Source organism: Parasteatoda tepidariorum, chromosome 3, assembly GCF_982258835.1.
Source record: "Parasteatoda tepidariorum strain Cologne lab strain chromosome 3, Ptep-v5.0, whole genome shotgun sequence".
NCBI classification, from domain to species: domain Eukaryota; kingdom Metazoa; phylum Arthropoda; class Arachnida; order Araneae; family Theridiidae; genus Parasteatoda; species Parasteatoda tepidariorum.
In genome coordinates, this window is record NC_141757.1 from 87,602,186 (window position 1) to 87,624,489 (window position 22,304).

Sequence of the window (22,304 nt, forward strand, 5' to 3'; positions counted from 1 at the left end):
ATAGTATGTATATTTCTGTAATTTATTTGTAACTTTATTTACGTTGTTTTTCACTTTAATTAAAGTCATGCATTTAGTTTTAGAAATTTTGAAGAGAGTTGAAACAATATATCATACAAATGTTTCTACAAACTTAATAATGATGCTACGTTGAACTGTATTACTTTATAAATTAAATTACCTCATACTTAATTATATGATACAAAGGTTTAACTTGAACTGAATCATGGTTTAATTGACTCGTTATTAAGGTTAAATAAATTTGCAGGCTAAGCTCAATGTATGTACGAAAAGTTAAATAGATTTCTTTTGATTTGGGTCCATGGGAGTTAGATTTTCCTAAAAGTTTAATCTCGCAAATTTGTGCATATATGAATCAGCATCTGATAAGCAGTGGCTATAAATCGTAGCTCAAACTTCCCTATCTTCTCTCTCTCTCTCTGTATATATATATATATATATATATATATATATATATATATATATATATATATATATATATATATATATATATATATATATATATATATATAAAAATAAATACAAGAAAACACGAAGAAAGTTGAGGAAAACAATAAAACAATAACTAACAAATCAAATCTCAGAATAACAAATCACTTCAGCAGTGCAGTAAGGACGACACTTTAAAAGCCTCTTGTTACACTCAATTGGGTATACTATAGCATACGTCACAGATCGTGTTATTCCTACTAAATTTAACTAGTAAACAGCATTTTCTGCGAACCTGATTTCTAGCAACAAGGAAAAGCATCAAACGAAGTGTCTTGTTTATAAGTCGCTACTCGCCAGGTTGGAATTGTATTAATCTAGTTCCTTTGGAAATAATTTATATTGTTGTTTTACCGAAGTTTATGAATTTAGTAAACATATTTAAAACTCAGTTTATTAATTAAACCAAAAGGTAAATGTTATTCCTTGTAAGTGGAAGTAGTTGTGCTTTTTTCATATTATACCCAATTAGCGCTTTTGTTTTCATCTTTTGTAATCTGGCAATCTTTCTGCGAAAGCATTTTTAAATCATTCTTGAAAAATTTTTCGTCCATGTAAGTCGATCTGATTTTTCTACTCGCTTTATAGCCTCTTTTTAATGTTTTTTCTTTTTATTTCATTTTATTTTCTGTTTTTACATGTTATTTTTACTTATTTTTACTTTTTGTGATCTATTTTATTTATTGTTATTTTTATACATTAAAAAAAAAATTGAGTGTTTCTCACACTATTGTATTAATACATTTTGCTTTGGCTTTATTGATACAATATCAGAAAGCACTCTGTTTTGCGGATATAATCGTGTGGGCTGAAGAAAAGATTATATCTTTTTTTTCCGGCTTTTTAATTAAAATTTCACTTTTTTTTATATATAAACTGTTGTTTGTTATTTATTCCCCTCCCCCCTTTTTTTTCATATGTCTATAATTTTTCTTTTTGTTCTTCATTTTGCACTTATATAATATATATATATATATATATATATATATATATATATATATATATATATATACAGAGAGAGAGAGAGAGAAGACAAACACGTGTAAAACGTTTTTACCAATAAGGACCGAGGAACAAGTTAGAACAAGGAAATCTTTTCTCGCCGTCGTCATTTCCTTGTTCAAACTTGCTCCTCTGTCTCTATTGGTTAAATCACTTTACACATGTGTTTTCTTTTCACTTCTCTTCCTCCATTTGACGTTTAGACACTGTGGAAGGTTTATAGAATTGATATTATAATAGGCCAATTTATGTACCATCATTTGTGTTTTATTTTACGTTCTTCTTTGATGAAATAATTTAAATCTTCAGATTTTACTGTTTTAACCAACAAAAGTTCTTTACCTTAAGTGTGGAGGTAGTTGCAACCTTCCAGTTTGACCCATTCTCAGTTGAAGACCTAGCACTGGGGCATCAATGGTAAGTACTATAGCCTTGTAGCCACTAGCTTCTGCTTTTCGAATTAAATCTTCATTTGTAGATTTATCATTAACCATGTATATTTGCATGAATAAAGGATGTGATCGAGGATTACAATAGTTGGCGACATCTTCTAGAGAAGTGTTAGCTACAGTGCTAAGGGTGTAAACTGTGCCAATTTCTTCGGCGGCTGAAATATCAATGAGTTGTGCAGTTATCAAGAAGTAAATGATGAGTAAATAGGCAAGATATCTATAATGACCTAAGAGCATACATTAAGGAATGAACAAGATGGATCTATAATTGGATGCATGCAAGTGACGTCATCGGTAAATAGTGGCATTTGTTGATTCAGAAAACAATCAGGTTCGATATACATGCACGATGTTGCTTACAGATATCCAACTAAATCACATGGTTAGGAATATTAAATTCACTTCTTTTCAAGTTGCAAGGACTCAATTTATGTAAAATTATATACTTTTCTAGATCACGACAAACGAAAAACATAACAGCGAAGTCATAATGAATTTAGAGTAATAACCATAAATATAACCACATATATGTAATATAAACCATATTATTTAAAGCCATTTTATTAAACCTCATGACCTCAATAAGAATGCCTTGAAGTTAGCTTATTACTATTGTTAGCTATTGTATTTAATTATTAAATTTTTTTCCCAGTAATATGTTTGAAAAGTGAAGAACATTTCAAATTGTTTTTTTTTTTTTTAAAAACACTTATCAGATTGCGTACGTAAGATTTCTGTACTTTATAGGCTATACTTTAAAGTTTGCCTTTTTTTGGTGTGATTAATTTTTTTAGCAGCTTAAAATAGCTCATATTTAGGCAGTTTAAAGTCGTTCATATTTAAAAAACGGAGACAATCCTGCTAATTGTAAAAAAAAAAATATGTAATCTTTTTTCAGAAATTTTTTTTTGGAAAACGTGAGAAGTTGGGAGAAAAATAATGAAATGAAAGTTTAAAAAAAAAGTCACATTAAAACTTTTCTTGTGCGTTCATCAAAAATTTTGAACGTGAAACCCTTCCATTTTCTTAAAAGATACACAGAGCTTATAGAAATTATTTTTGACTCTGTCAACCTAGTTAACAAGAATGTTCCTTAAATTTAAAATTTAACCTAATTAAAACTAATGTCATTCAAAATTATCGTCATTGGTGCATATAATTGTCAAGCAATTTAAAATTCACCTCTAGAAGCAGCTAGTTCTCCATCTGGATGTGCCATTTTTTGGAACCCGGTAGGAGCCAGCCCTACAGGCATAGATATTCTGTATCCAAGTATTGTAGTTGACAAATCTCTTTCATCAACATTTATTAGCATTCTTGGGACGAGTGTATATCTACGATAAACAACAAACACTCAATAGTTATGCTTCTAAAGCACTTAAGTTTCCAAAATATACTCCAATTTGCATATTATCACACAATTAGTGAAGCATACTTACTGCTACAGCTAGAAATCATTTGAAGTAGTTTTGATTTGGGAAAAAAATAGTTTCACAAGATATGAATTTGGAATACTTTTCTGAAAATCTTGTACACACATACCTGTTAATAAAATTTTCCCTCTATTTTTCATCTACTGAATGATAAATTTGAGATAGATTGGTATAGGGGTTACAAAAATTATTAATTTTATGCAAGTGTTATAGGTAAATTAATGAGTTTAGTTATAATTATTAGTAACTGACAATTATTAAAAAGAACTATGTTTTTCCATTAATTAAAATAAATTATGCTCATCCTACGTTTAATAAAAGTCAGTATATATTTATAAAAACAACAGATTAATAATTAGTTTCGTAATTATTGTTGAAAGTAACATTTTATTATCATTAATAATTTATTTAATCTACTGAAAATAATCATATTGTTTGGACCATAATTATTATTAAGAACAAACATTTAGGAAAATATGTCTTCAAAGATTACTTGCTTAGTGTAACAGCCGATTCACTTTAATTTAACTACCTACTACTTGTGAATGAATTAAGCGCTGCAGGTATAAGATGGTAGCTACGGCCTGGAAAGAATTGGTTCTGCAGCAAAAACTAATATATATATATATATATTGTAATGATGAAAGCTTTGCTGCTTCCTTCATTAGCCGTATTTTGATAGTGGTATATATGAATGTTCATTTTGGCCAATATTGAATGAATAAAAACAGTAACGTTGAGTTTCCAGGAAATAATGTGCAAATCATTGAATGTAAATTTAGGTTTTATTAATCATAACTTAAGATTTCTATAGTGGCCACTTCATCAATAAAATAAGAAATCCCTTAAAGGGATGAAAAAAATGAATAATACTCTCTATTGAGAGATCATAAAGGCAGAACAACATTTCTGACCGTTGGAAAATTAAGACCGGGAGGCCCCCCAAAAAGGGGTCCCAGTCTAACCAATTTAAAAATTCCAAGTGAATATATTTATTCTCAACGGACAGAGAAAGAGTATGGGTAGGAGATCCAAAATTTGGCGATTTATCATAATATATCATAGCCAAAAACAAAGCCAACTAGCATGTCCACATGGGTTAAAAAGAACACCTTGGCGATCACGAGTCGCCAACAAATTTATGTGCATTATTATAACCATGCAACCGAAACATTTAGCCGTTGGAAAATTAAAATAAAAAGTTATAAATAGATTTTTGTTTTCGATTAGAGGCGACAGTAAATTTATATGTCTGCATAATAATGAAATAAAAAGAAAGTATCCGTTACATTGATCTGGAAGAGAAGAAATAAAATATTTTATGTTCGTTTAAAAAGATTAAGTTTTTGATTTATTTTAAAAATAATTCTTCCATTAATAAAATAAGTTTAAGTAATTAAGGATATTTTAAAAGATAGAAAATAAATATGTGTATGCCAATTCTGGCATCACATATATCCCCGCTGGACACAGAAAAAAAAAATATATACACATATTTTTTTTTTTTTTTTTTTTAAATTGGATCTCCCCCCATGTTACAAAAAATTTTATGCATTGAAACATAATATATTCAAGGAACAAAATATGAAATATACACTTATGTATAATTAAATATCAAAGTAAAATTATTATTCAAAAAATTTTTTAGAACATACAGTTGTAGTTCTAAGATATACTTTTAACACTCAAGTTACTAAATATCATATGTAAATGTTCTGAGCTATACATGAAAAATTTGCTGAGTATTTAAAATGCTACATTTGCTTAGCATTGTCATGACCTGGCCAGGATATTTTTAATTTCTCTCAACTCAGAGAGAAGAGCAAACTTACAATATTATTATTCCTTCATTTTTGTACAAGTCCTTTTCTTGAGAAAAATAATTTACTTCAGTTTTGTTTGCCTCCATTATTTCAAACTTATATATTTCAGCATGAAAAAAAATCTGAACATTTTATTATGTTCATCTAAATATTTATACTCAGCAGAAAGAATACTTATCTTTATTTTAAACAATTATTAAATAGCTCATTTAAAAACATTCACTAAAAGTTGCATTAGTTTTTCACAGTAAAAGTATTTAAATCAAAAATTAGCATTTTGGTGTGTATTACTTGTATTAAATAAACCTTTTTTTTTTTTTTTATGCACAGGAAAGTATAAATATATTATCTTATTTCAATTCACGTTTAAAAAAATTTAGGACTGAGTAACATGTCCAATATTGTTAATAAAAATACTTGTTGTTACATTATTACAACTTATAATCCATGTAATCTTTATGGTTGTTCTAAATTTAAAAAAATATTAACATTGAATTAATTATTCATGTTTATTTACATTGTAATAAAAAATCTTATCTCTACGTCACTTAATGAATTTAATTACCTGGCGCCTAAGTAAAGAAAATCACCATAAATCATTCCGCACAGATGCCTCCATGCAAAACAACAGCAACAATGAGATAGAGTTTAATCAATATAGATATCAAAATTTATTTATACTGTACTATAGTACTTGTTAAATGTGAGCATGTGGTTGAAATTCAATTATATATATAAATACAAGTATTATTTATGAATTCCATATCTTATAAAATATTCATTGTTTACCAACTAATCCTAGAATGCTTTGTGTTAGCATCCATTGTGCATAAGGGTTAAAGATTGAACTATAAAAATTTGAAAAGTTCTTAGAGTAAACGATTTCTTTCATGTAAATATTTATATTGCTTGAACTTTTAATCAATTATACAGTTCTTCATATTTAAACTGCACAAAATATCTTTACACCAAAGCTTTACTGTGATTGCAACTTGTTTAAGTCTGTTTTCATTATCACATATGAAAACCAAATAAAAATATATACTTGAAATGCAAAAATAGTAAATATATAAATTGAAAATACACTTGAAATAAAAAGATATTTATATGAATGGAAAAAAAATGTTTTACTTTATATTTGTAAACAAAATGTTACTGCCTTTACAGCAGGAAAGACTCGAAAAATCATTTATCTTTCATTCACAAAACCAAAAAAAATTTTCTAAACGATTCTATTCCTTAAATTGTAATGAGATTTATAATTATCATTATTCCTAGAGACATTATCTTTATCATTTAAATGTTCCTTTCTTTTATTCATTAATAATAATCTATCAATATGTATTTTAAAAATCCTACCATGATGATTATCTAACATTTGAATTGAATATGTTACATCAGTATGCTTTTTAATAACCTTGTAAGGACCAGAAAACTTTTTGTTATATTTATCCCTTGATTTAATATACACAATATCATTAGGTATTAAGCATCTGAGTTTTGATTTTTCATTATTACTTTTGTTTTGTTTACATTGGGCGTCTGCAATATTTTCATAAGTTTTATCATACATTTTATTTAAATCCGAAAGAATTTTATCCAAATAATGACCTTTATCTATTTGTTGTACTTGAATATCGGGATTATAAGTATCAAAAATCAATGACAAATTTCGACCGAAATGTATTACATTAGGTGAAAATCCAGTTGTGCTATGCTTAGCACCATTATACAAGTTTTTATGAATTCTTGCTGCATTTTTAAAATTTATGCCATCTTTCATTAAAGAATTTATTGTTGATTTTATGCTGGTATTGATTCGTTCACTAACAGAATTAGCGGCAGGATGTGCACAGGTAGTGTGATTCATTTTAATTCCTAATGACTTTGAAAAGTATTCAAATATTTCTGATGTAAATTGAGTACCTAAATCTGTTAAGATCATATCAGGTCTGCCATAAGTGCAAATATATGCAAAAAGACAATCAGTGACAGCTTCGGTAGTAATTTTTGTTAATGTAAAAAGTTCTAAATGTTTGCTGAAATGATCAATAAGAGTTAAAATATATTGTTGATTAGAAAAAGGTCCTACTATGTCTAAAGAAACAAATTCAGATGGTCTTTTGGGAATAAAATTATTTTGTAAAGGAGCGTGAGGTATTCTATGATGTTTATTTTCCATACATTTGGGGCAAGATTTAACAAAATTTTCTGTATCTGAATACATACCATACCAAAAATATCTACATTTTAAAAATTGGTAAGTTTTCTTAATTCCAAAATGTGGAAGATGAATTATTGCAAGAACCTTAGATATTAAGGATTTAGGATCAACAATGACAGGAAATTCTCTATCATTTTCCATATGTACATACATTAATAATTTAGTGTCAGAATCAATAAAGTAATGTTGATTCGATTTAGTGAATTGTTTGTTTTCAATATTGCTATAAATTTTCTTGATATTTTTATCTAATTTTTGTTCAATTAAAAATGTTTGATTAGAAATTTCCAAAAGGGGGTCTTTGTTTACATTGGTATTATTTATATAATTTTGTTCATCATCATTAGAGTTTTCAATAAATGGAAATATTTCATCATTCACTTGAAGTAATTGAGGATTACTACATATGTCCTGTTGGGGAGGTTCTTGTTCTAATCTACTAAAATAATCTGCCAAAACATTTTTGACTCCAGAAATGTGCTTAAAAGTAAAAGAATATTCGCTTAACTGAATTAACCATCTTGTAGTTAAGTCCATGGGAGAAGAAGTTTTCTTATAATGTTTAAGGGGTTTACTATCAGATAAAATAATAAAATGTCTATTATACAGATAATGTTTAAAAGCCAAAACTGATTTTACTATAGCCATTAATTCTATTTTGATAGCAGGGTACTTTCTTTCTGCATTTTTAAGTGTTTTGGAAAAATATGACACAGGAGACAGTTTACCATCAAATTCCTGTAAAAGTACACCAGAAATAGCAAAATTTGAACCATCTGTATTTAAAATAAAATCTTTATCCCATTGTGGGAGTCTAATGAATGGTTTATTGAAAAATATCTCTTGCAGAGAATTAAAAACATTTTGATGTTCTTGAGTCCATTTAAACTTAACTTTAGGGGAGGTCAAATCAATTAGCGGTTGAATCTGCTTAGCATAACATGGAATTAAATTTCTATAATATCCACAAACACCAATGAATTTCTTAAGTTGTCTTTTAGTTTTTGGAATAGGAAAAGATGTAATTTTAATGATGTTTGATTCAATTGGTAAAACTTTCTGTTCTGATATTTTAAATCCTAAGTAATCAATTTCTTGAAGGTGAAATTTACATTTACTTGGTGATAGAGTTATATTATATTTAGTTAAAACAGAAATGAGAACCTTTAGTTTTTCTACCGTTTCCTCAAAAGAATTACTTGCAATTACTATATCATCTTGATACGCGAAAATTCCCTCTAGTCGAGTTTCCTCAATTATTGAATCCATAAGGGCCTGAAAAGTTGCAGAAGCTGTTTTTAAGCCAAAAACTAATCTTTTATTTTTAAAAGTTCCCCAAGGGGTTGTAAATGCTAGCTTATCTTGGTATTCTTCAGGGAGGTTCAATTGCCAAAAAGCACTAGGAAGATCATATGATGAAAAGAATTTATAATTAGATAAATTTAGAATGATATTTTGAATCTTAGGAAGTGGGTAAGCCGAATGTTTAACAATGCTGTTAATTAATCGTAGGTCTAAAGCTAATCTAAATTTTTGTTTGGGGTCATTAGTATTCTTTTTCTTAACCAAAAGCATTGGGCAAGACCACTGTGTTGCACTTCTTTCGATCAATCCTGCTTCGACCATTTCATGCAATTGCTTAAGTGTCTCTTGTTGAAGAGCTTGAGGCACAGGAAATGGCAAAGTGCGAATAGGATAATCATGAATAAAAGAAATTTCAGGTATTACTTTATCTGTGTGCCCGAGTGTCTTTAAAGATTTTGAAAAGACTTGATAATTTTCTAACAATAAATGTTTTAATTGCTTTTGTTTTGCTTCATCAAGATGACCTAGCTGGAAATCATCTTCTTTCAATTCCCTTTTTCTTAAGTCCACAATATCTTTTGTTGGTACGATTAAATTTAAAAATTCCTGTCTTTTAGTTTGGTCTAGTTCCTGATTATTGGCAATAGAATCATTTAAATTTAATTTTGAATAGTCATAATCTTGGATAGTATCTATAGGATACATTTGACCGATAGCTTGTCCTTTATTTAAATGTAAAGTCTCTTCAGATTTATTTTTAAGAAAAATATTACAAACATAGTACTTATTCTTTTTGTTATAGAATCCATGAAAATTTTTAACTTGTTCTAAATTATGTATTGAAGAATATATTTCAATATTTTTATAGTCTATTCTTGGTTCAAAAATTACATTAGTATTCAAAGGATTCTTAACTATTACTTTAGCATAAATATATTCTTCAGGATTCAACAAAATTTTATGATTTAGTACAGCTTGTCCATTTTGTTTAGTGTCCAAATTTTGTTTGTTTACATTTTGTTTATTTATATTATGAATCTCTCCACAAATATCCGACACAATATCTCCATCAAAATCAATGTCTACATTATCCGTAGTTTGTTTTTGTCCTATTAATGGTACTTTTTCGCCATTAATTGTTATAAAATTGCCCTTAGGTGACAATTGAATGTTATGCATTAGCATAAAATCATATCCCAATATCCCTTCAAAAACTGAATTATCTAAATGTGTAACAAAAAGTGTATGTTTGTATAGCTTGTTGTTAATTTTAAATGAGATTTGAATACAACTTAAAAATGAAACCTTAGAGTTTATAGTACTAATTGAAACTGAACGAGAAATATATTTATATTTAATGTTATGTTTAAGTTTATTAAATGTTTCATTAGAAATTATTGAAAGAGAAGAGCCTGAATCAATCAGAAATGGGGCAGAATAATCCTTAAGTTGTACATTAATGAGGGGTAGTTTAGGTATTTCATTGTGTACATTTGCAATAATTTCATTAGTTTGAGTAAAACATTCATTTTGCATTTTTATTTTATTAACTGTTTGGGTAAAATTATCTTTCTTTTCATTAATGCTCGACTTATTATTAGCTGATGACACAATATTAGGTGATAGCTCAAATGCATCAGCCTTATTTGAGCTAAAATTTAGTTTAAATTGGGGTTAAAAGTGGTGGCATTAGGATTTGGATAAGTTTGTTGTCTATTGTCATTATTATAGTTAGGATTATTATACGAGTGATCTCGATTATTTTGGTAACTTCTATTAGGGTAAAATCTATTGCTTCTAAAGTTCCTTCGAGTTTGAAAATTTCTATTATGTTGATTAATCTGCACATCCGATTGAGAAATATTCAAAAATTCTCTACAAAATTTCATAATGTGACCATGCTTGCCACAGAAAACACAAAAATTCTGCCGAAAGGTATGTTGGTTATTATGATAAGGGGCTTTACGATAATTACTACTATTCGAATAAGTTTTTGATTTAAAATTTCTATTTTTGTTTTGAAATTGTCTCTTATTTCCATCAGATTTATTTTTATTATCATTATTATTTGAAACAATATTGTTTATCTGCTCTTTTAAATTTGAAATCTCCGAATTTAGATTTAAGATCTCATCATTACCTTTAAATTGGTTGTTAATAGCTGAGTCTATATTCTGAAGTTGTTGTGCTCTTTCGACAGCATTCTCATAACTTTTAATATTTTCTTTCAAAATTGTGACCTTAATATCATGAGGAAGAGCTCCCATTAGATGCGTGTACTTTAAAGTATCAATTGCATCTGAATCATTTAAGTTAGGATACACTTTATGGAAAGTTATGTTTATCCTATGAGCTAAGGATCTTATTGTTTCCTGAGGTTTCAACAAAATATTATTCAAAGCAAAAATAGATGAATTATCATCTTGTCTAAAAAAATCCAAAAATTTATGTTTTATTTCATTCAGTGTTTTCATTTTAACCAATGAAGGTTCTTCAATATAAAATTTTAAAGCATTGCCTGAGATTAAAGATCTAAAAGTTGCAATAGCTTGTTCTTCATCTAAAGAATTTATCTTAACATAATCTTCTAATTGAAGAAAGAAAAACTTTGATGTGGTTGGATCACCAGCAAAGGGTTGAATATGAAAGTTTATATTGTTTTTACGTTTAGACATATTTAATAATCAGATAACTTAAAATTATATATAGATATATAAAAATGAAAAATAGTTATACCAATTAAAATATCAAGTTAAGAAAAATAATAATCATTTTTAAAAATGAAAATATAACAGCAATAATAAATTGTAATCATTAAAATAAATAGAATATAAGATATTCATATTAAATGAAAATTAATTCCAAAAATACTTAATGAGAATAAGAAATAATTGCTTTAAAAAAATGTTATGCATTGAAAATATTAAGTACTGAATCTGTAAAATAATCAGTTAGAAATTGAAAAGCACTAAATGCAATAATCTAATTGTGTTAATTTAAAAAAATTTTACTGCAAAAAAAAAAAGCACTGCAGTATGTGTAAAAAAAATTTCTCTCCGATTTTGATGAAAGAGAGAGAGAGAAAAAAAATTCACTGTTGAGAGACACACACACAGTTGACTTTCATCTTTTCAAAGTGAGAAACACTTTCTTGAAATTCTTTTGAAACAGACACATTTGCTGGAATTCTTTTGAAACAGACCCGAACACTCTTAAACAGGTAAGGAACACCGTAGAAATTGATTTCAATCTTTTGGAAGAATATTATGAGAAGCACAGAAGACTCGTTTTTCAAACGCACTGGTATGCTGCTGATGACATTCGGAAATTTTTATCAGGATCTTGAAGATTTTGACATCGGCTGTAGTTTCAAACAGGATGCAAATAGGAATGATACATGATGGACGTAAATATTCTTACAGGATACGTTTCCCCGTCATTAGGCACCACTTTTGTAATGATGAAAGCTTTGCTGCTTCCTTCATTAGCCGTATTTTGATAGTGGTATATATGAATGTTCATTTTGGCCAATATTGAATGAATAAAAACAGTAACGTTGAGTTTCCAGGAAATAATGTGCAAATCATTGAATGTAAATTTAGGTTTTATTAATCATAACTTAAGATTTCTATAGTGGCCACTTCATCAATAAAATAAGAAATCCCTTAAAGGGATGAAAAAAAAGAATAATACTCTCTATTGAGAGATCAAGGCAGAACAACATTTCTGACCGTTGGAAAATTAAGACCGGGAGGCCCCCCAAAAAGGGGTCCCAGTCTAACCAATTTAAAAATTCCAAGTGAATATATTTATTCTCAACGGACAGAGAAAGAGTATGGGTAGGAGATCCAAAATTTGGCGATTTATCATAATATATCATAGCCAAAAACAAAGCCAACTAGCATGTCCACATGGGTTAAAAAGAACACCTTGGCGATCACGAGTCGCCAACAAATTTATGTGCATTATTATAACCATGCAACCGAAACATTTAGCCGTTGGAAAATTAAAATAAAAAGTTATAAATAGATTTTTGTTTTCGATTAGAGGCGACAGTAAATTTATATGTCTGCATAATAATGAAATAAAAAGAAAGTATCCGTTACATTGATCTGGAAGAGAAGAAATAAAATATTTTATGTTCGTTTAAAAAGATTAAGTTTTTGATTTATTTTAAAAATAATTCTTCCATTAATAAAATAAGTTTAAGTAATTAAGGATATTTTAAAAGATAGAAAATAAATATGTGTATGCCAATTCTGGCATCACATATATATATATTCTTTCAAATGCATCTATTCATAATTATGGAAAACAAACCTTGTATAGGCTCTGAGATTTTCTTGTAGAGTTTCTTCCCTCTCTGCTCCTTGACTATAAAAAGCCCACGCTTTTTCATCCAAGTGCTCCTTAGCATATGCTTCGTAATCGTTTATACACAACATTTTTCTAAAACGTATTTCACTGAAATTTCATATGTGAAGAAAAAAAAATTAAATATCTTCTATACTGAATAAAAATATTAATACGTATATTGTAGCAAAATAAATGAAATTTTTTTATGTGTTGGCAACGAAGAGCTGAAGCAAACAGAGCTTGTAAGTTCGACAGAAAAGAGAAGTTGAAAGCGAACTGCTTATGTAAACGAAGAAACTGTTCTATTTGCATCAAAAAGCTAAATTTAATTATTTTTATTAATTTATTGAGGTCATATATTTATTTAGGGCATTATTTTAGTTTTTATGGCGTTTATCAATCTTTAGATAATTTTTATTTGATAATTTAAGTAATAGCAGAGTGGACGTAAAAGTGAAGATAAGTTACCCATGACGTTCAAGTGTAAAAAAAAGTTGTAAGAAAGCGAAACCAATCAATTGAGTATTCACAACTCAAGAAGAAGACAATCATAGATACATAGGCGCGTGATCGATGAACTCAGCGACAGCTGATCGTTTATAAGCAAGAAGATGCTTTAAAGTCTAGCTAAGTTTCTCCACATAATTTAGAAGGTTCATTAACGTGAAGTTAAAGGAATACAACTCCTTATCACACACATCGAATTTGTTAAAATATAATTCTTTCTAGTCTATGTCTTATACTTACCTTAGATTTATTATTTGTTTATGTATCTTATTTTAACCATGACATGTTTTTTTGTGTACTTGGCAGCTTCTATGCTTGTTTTTGTTCATATTCTACGTGGCTTCATGCCCGTCTTTGTGTTAAGTAAAAAATGCATAGTAAAGAAAATGAAATTTTGGTGAAAGAATATAGGATGCGCCACTAATAAGAATTGATACTTGACATTCTTGACTTACTCGAAATAGAATGGAAAGAACATTTGCTAACGTAAACAAATACCACCTTTCAACAACCAGTTAGAATCGAGATACCAAAACTACGTCACTTGCAAAATTAGAAAAAAGTTAATTTTATTCATTTTAACTAATTTTTATGATATTATATATGGTATAGAAGACAGTGTTTTACCTGATTTTGCTATTTACGAAACTATTTACTCAAAAGTACCGTTTGGAAGATGATAAACAGTGCTAGTGTCTCCCAAAGAAGTTTCGGTATTACTGTAACACACAATAGAGCCTTCTTTTAGCATGAAAGATGATTGGTTAAGCGATGCGTTAACTCCCTTCTTGGCCGCAATACTCAATTTATTGAAAACAAAATGTGTGGTAAAAAGCGCAAGCATTTGGCATAAATAGGCAGCTAGTTATATTTTGATATCCAGGACAGAGGAAAATTTAAAGTCCCTCAATGCCACAATACGGATAAAAGAAAAGTAGTACTTAATATTTGTTCCGATAGAGATATAAGACAAAAACTATCTACTTCTATACAAAACAACAGGAAGGAAAATGGATTGAATGGCAAAACTGTCATATATGCTGATTCCCTGAAAAATGTGCTTAGCACCATGGTCAAAAGTACTTAAGTAGTGATTTATATGAGTATTAACATGGATGCTCATCCCCAGAAGCCATAGTATGCTTACCCTTTTTCTCTATGGTGACCTCATATTTTGTGCATTAAAAACATTCATAGATACCTTCATATCATAATTTGTATAGTTCATAAGTTAAATTTCTTTTTATAAATTTGAAACAAATGTATACATAGTATTATTTAGGTAAATTCAGCGTTTTTAACTTTTATTTTGTTATATTTTAAGAAAATTATCAATGCCAATATTTTTCGTCGAATCATCTTAAAACTTATTTTAGTTTAAATGATGCTTCGTAATTTATACAAAAGATATCAAAGTGTTTTGCTGAAACAGAAGTACAAATATCATCGAAAAAAACCCAGTTATATGAAGGCTTTTCTAATATGAGACCCTTTGTTTCTGTCACTGCTGCGTTTCAAAGCTACAATAGTGTATATAGGGAAATTTCACAAGTTTTCAGGATAGCCTCCTTCTCTGCAACTTATGTTGAATGATGCTTATCCATCCATACAACATGAATTTTTGTTTTTATACCTTCTTCTTGGTTCCATTTTTACATAATCTTACTATGCTTTTTTTAAATTTTTGAAAACCTTTTTTTTTGGTTTCTATGCATTTTACCAGCTCGTATGGGAATAATTAGTTCGAAACAACTATTCCTATATATTGAAATTTAGAATTGTGAATTATATGCGGCATACATTAAGAGCTCCAATTTCAAAATATTACGACAATTCATACAATGCTTAACCTTAATTATATTGGCGTCGATTGAGCGAGGAAAAGCTATCCAAAGGAACAAGACGTTTCGGGAGAGGGAAAGCTCTGCGAGAAGAGGTTGAGCCTTCTAGTTTATTGAAGTTTGCTTAATATATTTAAAATCAATCAGATACTTCAAATGAGATTCTATTCAGTTTCAAGGTTTGGGTTTCAGTGAGAAGTGTTTAAGACTTCTTAGGTATAGATATGCACTGTAAGGAAATTGAGGGTTAAAGTTAAACAAACGTGTAATTCAAAACAAGTTTATTAATATTTTTTTTAAAAATACATCTAGAAACTAACGACAATTAAATATCAGCATTAGTTAGAAGAAGTTGTGGCGTAAATTGGACTCAGATAAGCTGTTATAGCGTAAAAAAATGCAACTTTGCCAGTTTTTTAGAATATGAATATCAATGCCCAAAGAATTCTAAAGTGAAGCAATTAGAGTGGCATTTTCAAATTTAGTAGACACAGCAACAATTGTTTTCTTCAGAAATTCGTAAGACTGTCAAATATAACATTTTAAAAGCTCATTAGTAAATTTTGAAAAAAAAAATTAAAACTAGGGTATATACTATATTTGAAATAACACATTTTTAGCAATATTGATTAAAAGGATTAAATAAAAATTGATCGAAATTAACAGTTAACGAAAATTTAAAATACAGTCGGCATGTTTCGAGATCATCAAAGCGTTTATCATCAAATGATAATTTATCAAAAAGTGGTAAAACAGAAGAAGATAAAATAAAGAAGCTTACGAATAGCGATGAAAAATTTTTGAGAAACAAAATAAACCTCAATTGGCGAAAAAAGCATAATTATGAGAAAAATGTTGTATCCGCTTATGTTACAATACATGAAAACTATTTTGCAAAATTAATCTCGATGAAAAAAAAATATATATGAAACTTAAGAACAAAGAATTAAATGTTTATTATTTTTTTACAAAGCTAATTTACAGTGACAAAATAAGTGTTTTATTTATGAAATTTAAAGGTATAAAACTTACCAAAAATGAAAATATTGTTTTCCCGAATCAACAATTTTACACGATTTTAAATTTTATCAATACAGATTTGGGGGTATGGAAGCCTTGTAATAAACTTAGTTAAATGTAAAATTTAATACAATGCCATGACATACCAAAAAAATATCATTAGATAAGAAAAACAATAGTTTTAGGATATCGGAAGATAATTTATATACAAGGAAATAATCTGCATCGCTGTGATTGTTTTATTTTTTTAGATGGATTAATTTTTTACAAATTCGACAAAGAAAGTAACTGAAAGTAGATAGAGAAAGCTGCGCGATCCTACAATGGTACTGCTTTCTTCGTCAATATTGACTTGAATGCTTGGTTTCTCTTTTGTGATCACTTGGGGGATTCCTGCTGATAAATTTCAAATCAAAATAAAAAACAAGAAAAAAGCAAATAATGAAATCCATGAAACTAATGACAGTTAAATATCAGCATTAGTTAGAAAAAGTTATGGCGTAAATTTGACTCAGATAAGCTGTTATAGCTTAAAAAAATGCAACTTTGCCAGTTTTTTAGAATATGAATATTTATGCTATGAGAATTCTAAAGTGAAGCAATTAGAGTAGTGTTTTCAAATTTAGTAGACATAGCAACTATTGTTTTCTTTAGAAATTTGTAAGACTGTCAAATATAACATTTAAAAAAACAAAGCAAATTTTAAAAAAAAATTAAAATTAGGGTATATACTGTATTTGAAATAACACATTTTTAGCAATATTGTTTGAAAAGATTAAAAAATATTGATCGAAATTAACAGTTAACGAAAATTGAAAGTACAGTCGGCATGCTTCAAGTTCATCAAAGCAAAAACACACACACACAAAAAAAAAGACGAATGAAACTGGTTAAATAATGAAAATCAGAGCTAGCGAAATTCATGCATGTGATCAGTGCGATTAGCACTACATAATGATTTTTTTGTCTTCTGATCTAGTGCTTGATTCTCTATCTCGGACTTGTAATTATCTCTCGATATAAAAATCAAATAAAAAAAAATAAAATTCAAAAAGGAAAAATATTACCTAGTGAGGTGTAAAATAACTCAGTTAGAAACTGATCAGCTTTTGCATTGATACTACTGACTTCGACATCATTGGTCTTAGTATTAGATTGAGTGCTGGATTGCTTTCTTAGATTCGCGGTTCTCTATGGATTAATCTCTTATCGTGGATTAATATAACTCAAGCGATTAGGCGTTAATTTTTTTAAATGACTACGAAATGAAAGCACCAAGAAAATGACTCCAAATAATAAAAAATAGTGAGAATTGCTGCAGTGAGAAGCTGACGTACGAAATTACCCCATCTCGCACCGCTTTGGGTTTTGTTCAAGCTTGTGTTGAAAATAGATTAAAACATTTTAAAGAAAAGGTTGTACTTACTGGTTAGAAAGAATATGGAGCCAAGTTCAACAAACGCTAGATTCTGATTTACCTAGGTCACCGGTTACCGATATGTCTTATTTGGTACACATAAGTGTATCAAATTAGACGCCATTGCAATTATTAACGATAACAAATAACAATACACATCGAACATAATAATAATAAACTAATAAATAATAAACTTAAACAATCGATTAGAATAATATCGCGATCATATCAATAGACTTATATATCTAAAAGAAAACCTCGTGGATATTATACATACCGACAATAATTGAATACAAGATTATCGTGAAAATTGATAAATTTTATTTGGGTAACGAAAATATTAATCAATGTTAGAACTATGTAAATTAGTTAAACTAGAAAAAATATAATAGATATTAAACAATATATTATTAAATATTGCTGTTTTTTAAGTATGCATCGCTATTGCAACATTCATATTTATTGGTTAAGGAGGCCAATGTTTGAGTTGGCGACAACTTGGATAAGTATTCGCCAACACATAGATCCTGTAATCGAAAATCTCTAATCTGCTTTCAACATAGTTTTACTTTTTTCAATATTAAAATTATCAAAAAAGATTACGTTAATTTATCTATAATTCCTTTCTTATCAAATTTCCTTTAATTTTGTTTAAAGAAAATTTCACCCCTTAAAACATCAAAAAACTCCTCAATTTTTACGAGCACATTGAATATAATATTAATTCTGAAAGATTGGTTGATATAAGAATCGAAGTGAATATAAAGAAGTAAAATATTTCCTTTCCAGTGCATAGCAGTAAATGAAGGATCTTATCTCTGAAATAAAACCATTTACGGTGAAGAAGAAGGAATTTTATGAGGTGATATTTGAGACCCAAGAAAAATCTACTTTCGTAAGACTTGGCGAACTGGAATTGATTTACGGCATCTTGGCAATGAGATGCACTGAGATATATCTTCCCTGTTCAGTGTCTGAAATACGAATGGTAGTCACGCAAGACCAATTACTGCTGAATTACGCTCAGCCAAGAAACTGTTCAATCGTAAAAACTTCTTCTGAAAAAAAAACTTGAGAAAGCTAAAGTAAGTGTTTCTACATTCCGTCATAAACACATCTAAATAAGAAATTATTTATATCAGTGAAATATCAGCAAAATTTGTGAAAGGAAATACCAAAGAGTAAGTGGTTTTGTATTTTTTTCTTCTAAAAAATCCTTTTTAAGAAACATAACTATAAATAGAATGTTTGATGCACTTGCTGTTTACACTTTTTAAGGCTAAAGAAATTGGAATAAAACAGAGAAAAGTAAGGCTGATTCAAAGGAATTTCTTTTTTTTTACTAACAGTATGTATCCGTGAGATTGCAGTCAGTCAGATGCTGGCTGGTTCATGACTATTAACTAAGCTGGTTTTGATTTTACTTGCTATTAATACGTTAAAAAATTTGGTGGCCAAATTGGCTCATGGATAATCACCTGGTATTAAGCTAGTGGATAAGTATTGACTTACCGTCATGAGAAAAACTCTCGCGGAGAGTGGTATCTAGAAAAGAGAAAACAGAAACTGGTAGTAAAATTACTTATATTCCACATTGGTATTCAGCTAGTGGATAAGTATTTACTTTCCGTCATGAGAAAAACTCTCACAGAAAGTGGTATCTAGAAAAGAGAAAACAAAAACTGGCAGTGAAAGTACTTATATTACACCTTATATTTTTAGAATGATGAAAATATTTTTTAAGGCAAAAACAGTTTTGTACGTATTTTATGTAGATTAATATATCACGATAGTCATGGACTATGATACCCGAAAAAAAGATAAAAATAAACTAGATTAACTACCAGTTTTTTTTTGTTTTCGGGTAAGGCCTCTGTATGAGAGTTTTTCTAGTGACGAGAAGAGAATACCTAAAGAGGATGCCAAATCGCGAGAGAAACTTTTAATCACAAACTTCATTTCCATTGGTGTGTTAAAATTTAAAGTTTAGAGAATAGTAAATTCAGATAAATGTAGAGTATGCCATAATGTTTCAAATGTTGAAAATTGTTTTTTTCAAAACATTGAAATACAAATAAATCATTGGAAAACTTTCCCATAGCGTAAATCTAAGTAATTCTATCATAATTTGCTTGTATGTCATTATCTTATATCAATATCCTTTTCGGAGTTTGAAACTTCATGCCTTCTCTAAGTGTGTCTATATGAACTCACCTTTTCTAAACTTAAATTTTTAAATTATTTCTGAAGGTTAAAGAGAAATTGTTTCTCTTGTGGTATGACGTTCTTTTAATAACTTAATTTAGTTTGCCATTCCTGTCTCGAAATGCATACTTGAGACGTTTGGTTCATAAGTCGGAATAATTCCCTTTCTTAGAACAGCTAATTTTTTTAAAGTACTTTGATATGCTTCAAAATCGATTGTTTCTGATCAAATACAGATGCTCTAAATGTTTTTGAAATTTTAACCATAAACAGGCATTTACTTTCATATATTTTTTTTAAAAACTATATTTAATATTTTCTTGAATCCCTTTTGCATAAACTAAGGAAGGTTCCGTTTCTATCCCAAATAACGTGCTTATATATTTTATTTTATAATCGTCGTTGAACAGCCGAGTCAATTTGATGGGTTTAAGACTACTAATGTCCACAGTCTTGTAATTTTGAACCCAATCCAGAAGACAAGGGAATTCCTGGATCGAGTATTGGGAGAAATTTTACTTCGTGGAGGCCTTTTTGATGAAGGTAACCCGCTTTGCGTTACATGGAGAGGAAGACCACAAGAACCCACCCACGGTTAGCCTGACGACAAGGGAACTTTAACCCATGATCCGTCTGCTACTGAGGATATTTCACGTCATCACTGTAGTCGGTGCAAGTCGGATGCGGAATTCGTATTGACTGGGATTCGAACCCGGTTCGCCTCATTGGAAGGCGAACGCTCTATCCTCTGAGCCAGAGCTGCTCAACTTGCTTATATAGCAGAAAAAAGACTTACACAAACTTTGCATTTAACTTCTTATTCGATTTTACACGACACAAAGAATCTTTTACTTAAGTTCTGCGCATGCTCTGTAGAAAACAGAGGAAACTCGGTAGAAACTGTTTTGTGATGACTGTAATGCACAGAACTTAAGCAAGTGAGCGAGCGGTGTACCACGTATAAGTGCAAAACCTCTCTAAGTATAAGCTTAAGCTGGGTGCGCATCAACACATTTTGCTCAGATTTCATTTTATCATATTAACATTTGCATAACAACTGAGCACAGAGTTTATTCATTAAGGCTTATACGCGAGACCAAATATATCTTGAGTATTATTAATCTAAATCTCAAATATTTTTCGAACGAATTCTAAATAAACTGAAATTAGAGATTCTATTAAGCCTTATATACAGTTAGACACCAGTTTGACAAAAAATAGAGAGAGCGAAAATTCACAAATTTGATAACAGGATAATTAAGGTAAAATAAAATAAGCAAATTTTTTATTTTTTCAACAGAATTTAAGAAATTATCTGAAAATGTTCTTTCTTCTTTTCCAGCTCTACTTTTGAGAAGATTTAGGAAACTGTAAACAACCTTTAAAGTGAAGCTCGATAAAAATGATTATGTTCTTAATGTACTCCAGGGAGGAAAAAAACCCACTTATGGCACATTTGTATTTTTTCCTTACCATTTGCTCATTAGAAAGGCATTTGCTAAAAGGTTTGGACCATTAATGCTTGTAGAAAAGCACATGAGACACCAAAAAGAAACAAAGATTGAAGATATGATAATGTAAACTGAAAAATACGCTTTAAAGGTATTTACTTTCTTGCGCTTCAAAGAGTCAGAAATATTCTATGGGTAGTTCACCAGAACTTAGCAGGAGCTGTAAAGCTTGTCAAATGTCTTCTTTTTATTTACACCTGAACGGAATTTTTTTAAAGAAATCTAAGTTTAGAATATAAAATTAAGAGATTTTTTTAAAATATTGATTATGTTATTTAATTTGTAATAAAGATTAAACAAACTGAACGTTTGAACAAACTGAAAATTTCATGGAACTTATAAATTATATCTAATCATAGTTAGGAAGTAGTTAAATGTCGAGAACCTTTATTTGAAAAACAATTAAGTTACTTTCTTAGCAGAAAAATGCCATTTAAGAGTTTAAGGAAGACTATTTGCTTCTGAGGCTATTTTTAGATTTTTGTGGATAATAATTTTAAATATATATATTTTAAATATAAATATGTCCATCACATCAACTTAAACATTTTTCTAAAAATATATTATGAACAAATGCTTTACTCAACTTAATGTTTTTCAAATTTGAATTTTTCCTAAGTAATTACACAGGAAAGTATTATGTAAACTTCTCCACTTACAATGTAAGAAAATATTCTTCAATAATAAATATACGAAAT

General features: G+C 28.7%; 1 protein-coding gene and 1 long non-coding RNA gene across 6 annotated transcripts in view; one reads left to right on the forward strand and one right to left on the reverse strand.

Moving 5' to 3' along the window:
• Positions 1–13,217, reverse strand: part of LOC122269695 (2-Hydroxyacid oxidase 1) — a 30,645-nt gene extending 17,428 nt beyond the window's left edge. The window contains exons 1-3 of the mRNA XM_043043963.3: positions 13,070–13,217; positions 3,147–3,298; positions 1,855–2,119 (exon numbers count right to left, since the gene is read on the reverse strand). Of these exons, the coding sequence (XP_042899897.1) occupies positions 1,855–2,119; positions 3,147–3,298; positions 13,070–13,194 (542 nt within the window). The 5' untranslated portion in view covers positions 13,195–13,217. The remainder of the gene's footprint in view (positions 1–1,854; positions 2,120–3,146; positions 3,299–13,069) is intronic.
• On the forward strand, positions 555–21,931 carry LOC122269697 (uncharacterized). Of its 5 annotated transcripts, XR_015432644.1 has the most exons (5): positions 555–1,064; positions 1,861–1,929; positions 2,027–2,258; positions 18,680–19,071; positions 21,438–21,931. It is a non-coding gene; the product is annotated as an uncharacterized LOC122269697 (long non-coding RNA). The 5 variants fall into 5 exon arrangements; XR_015432642.1 differs by having other exon boundaries at positions 1,861–2,258; XR_015432640.1 differs by lacking the exon at positions 2,027–2,258.
• The last annotated feature ends 373 nt before the right edge of the window (positions 21,932–22,304 follow it).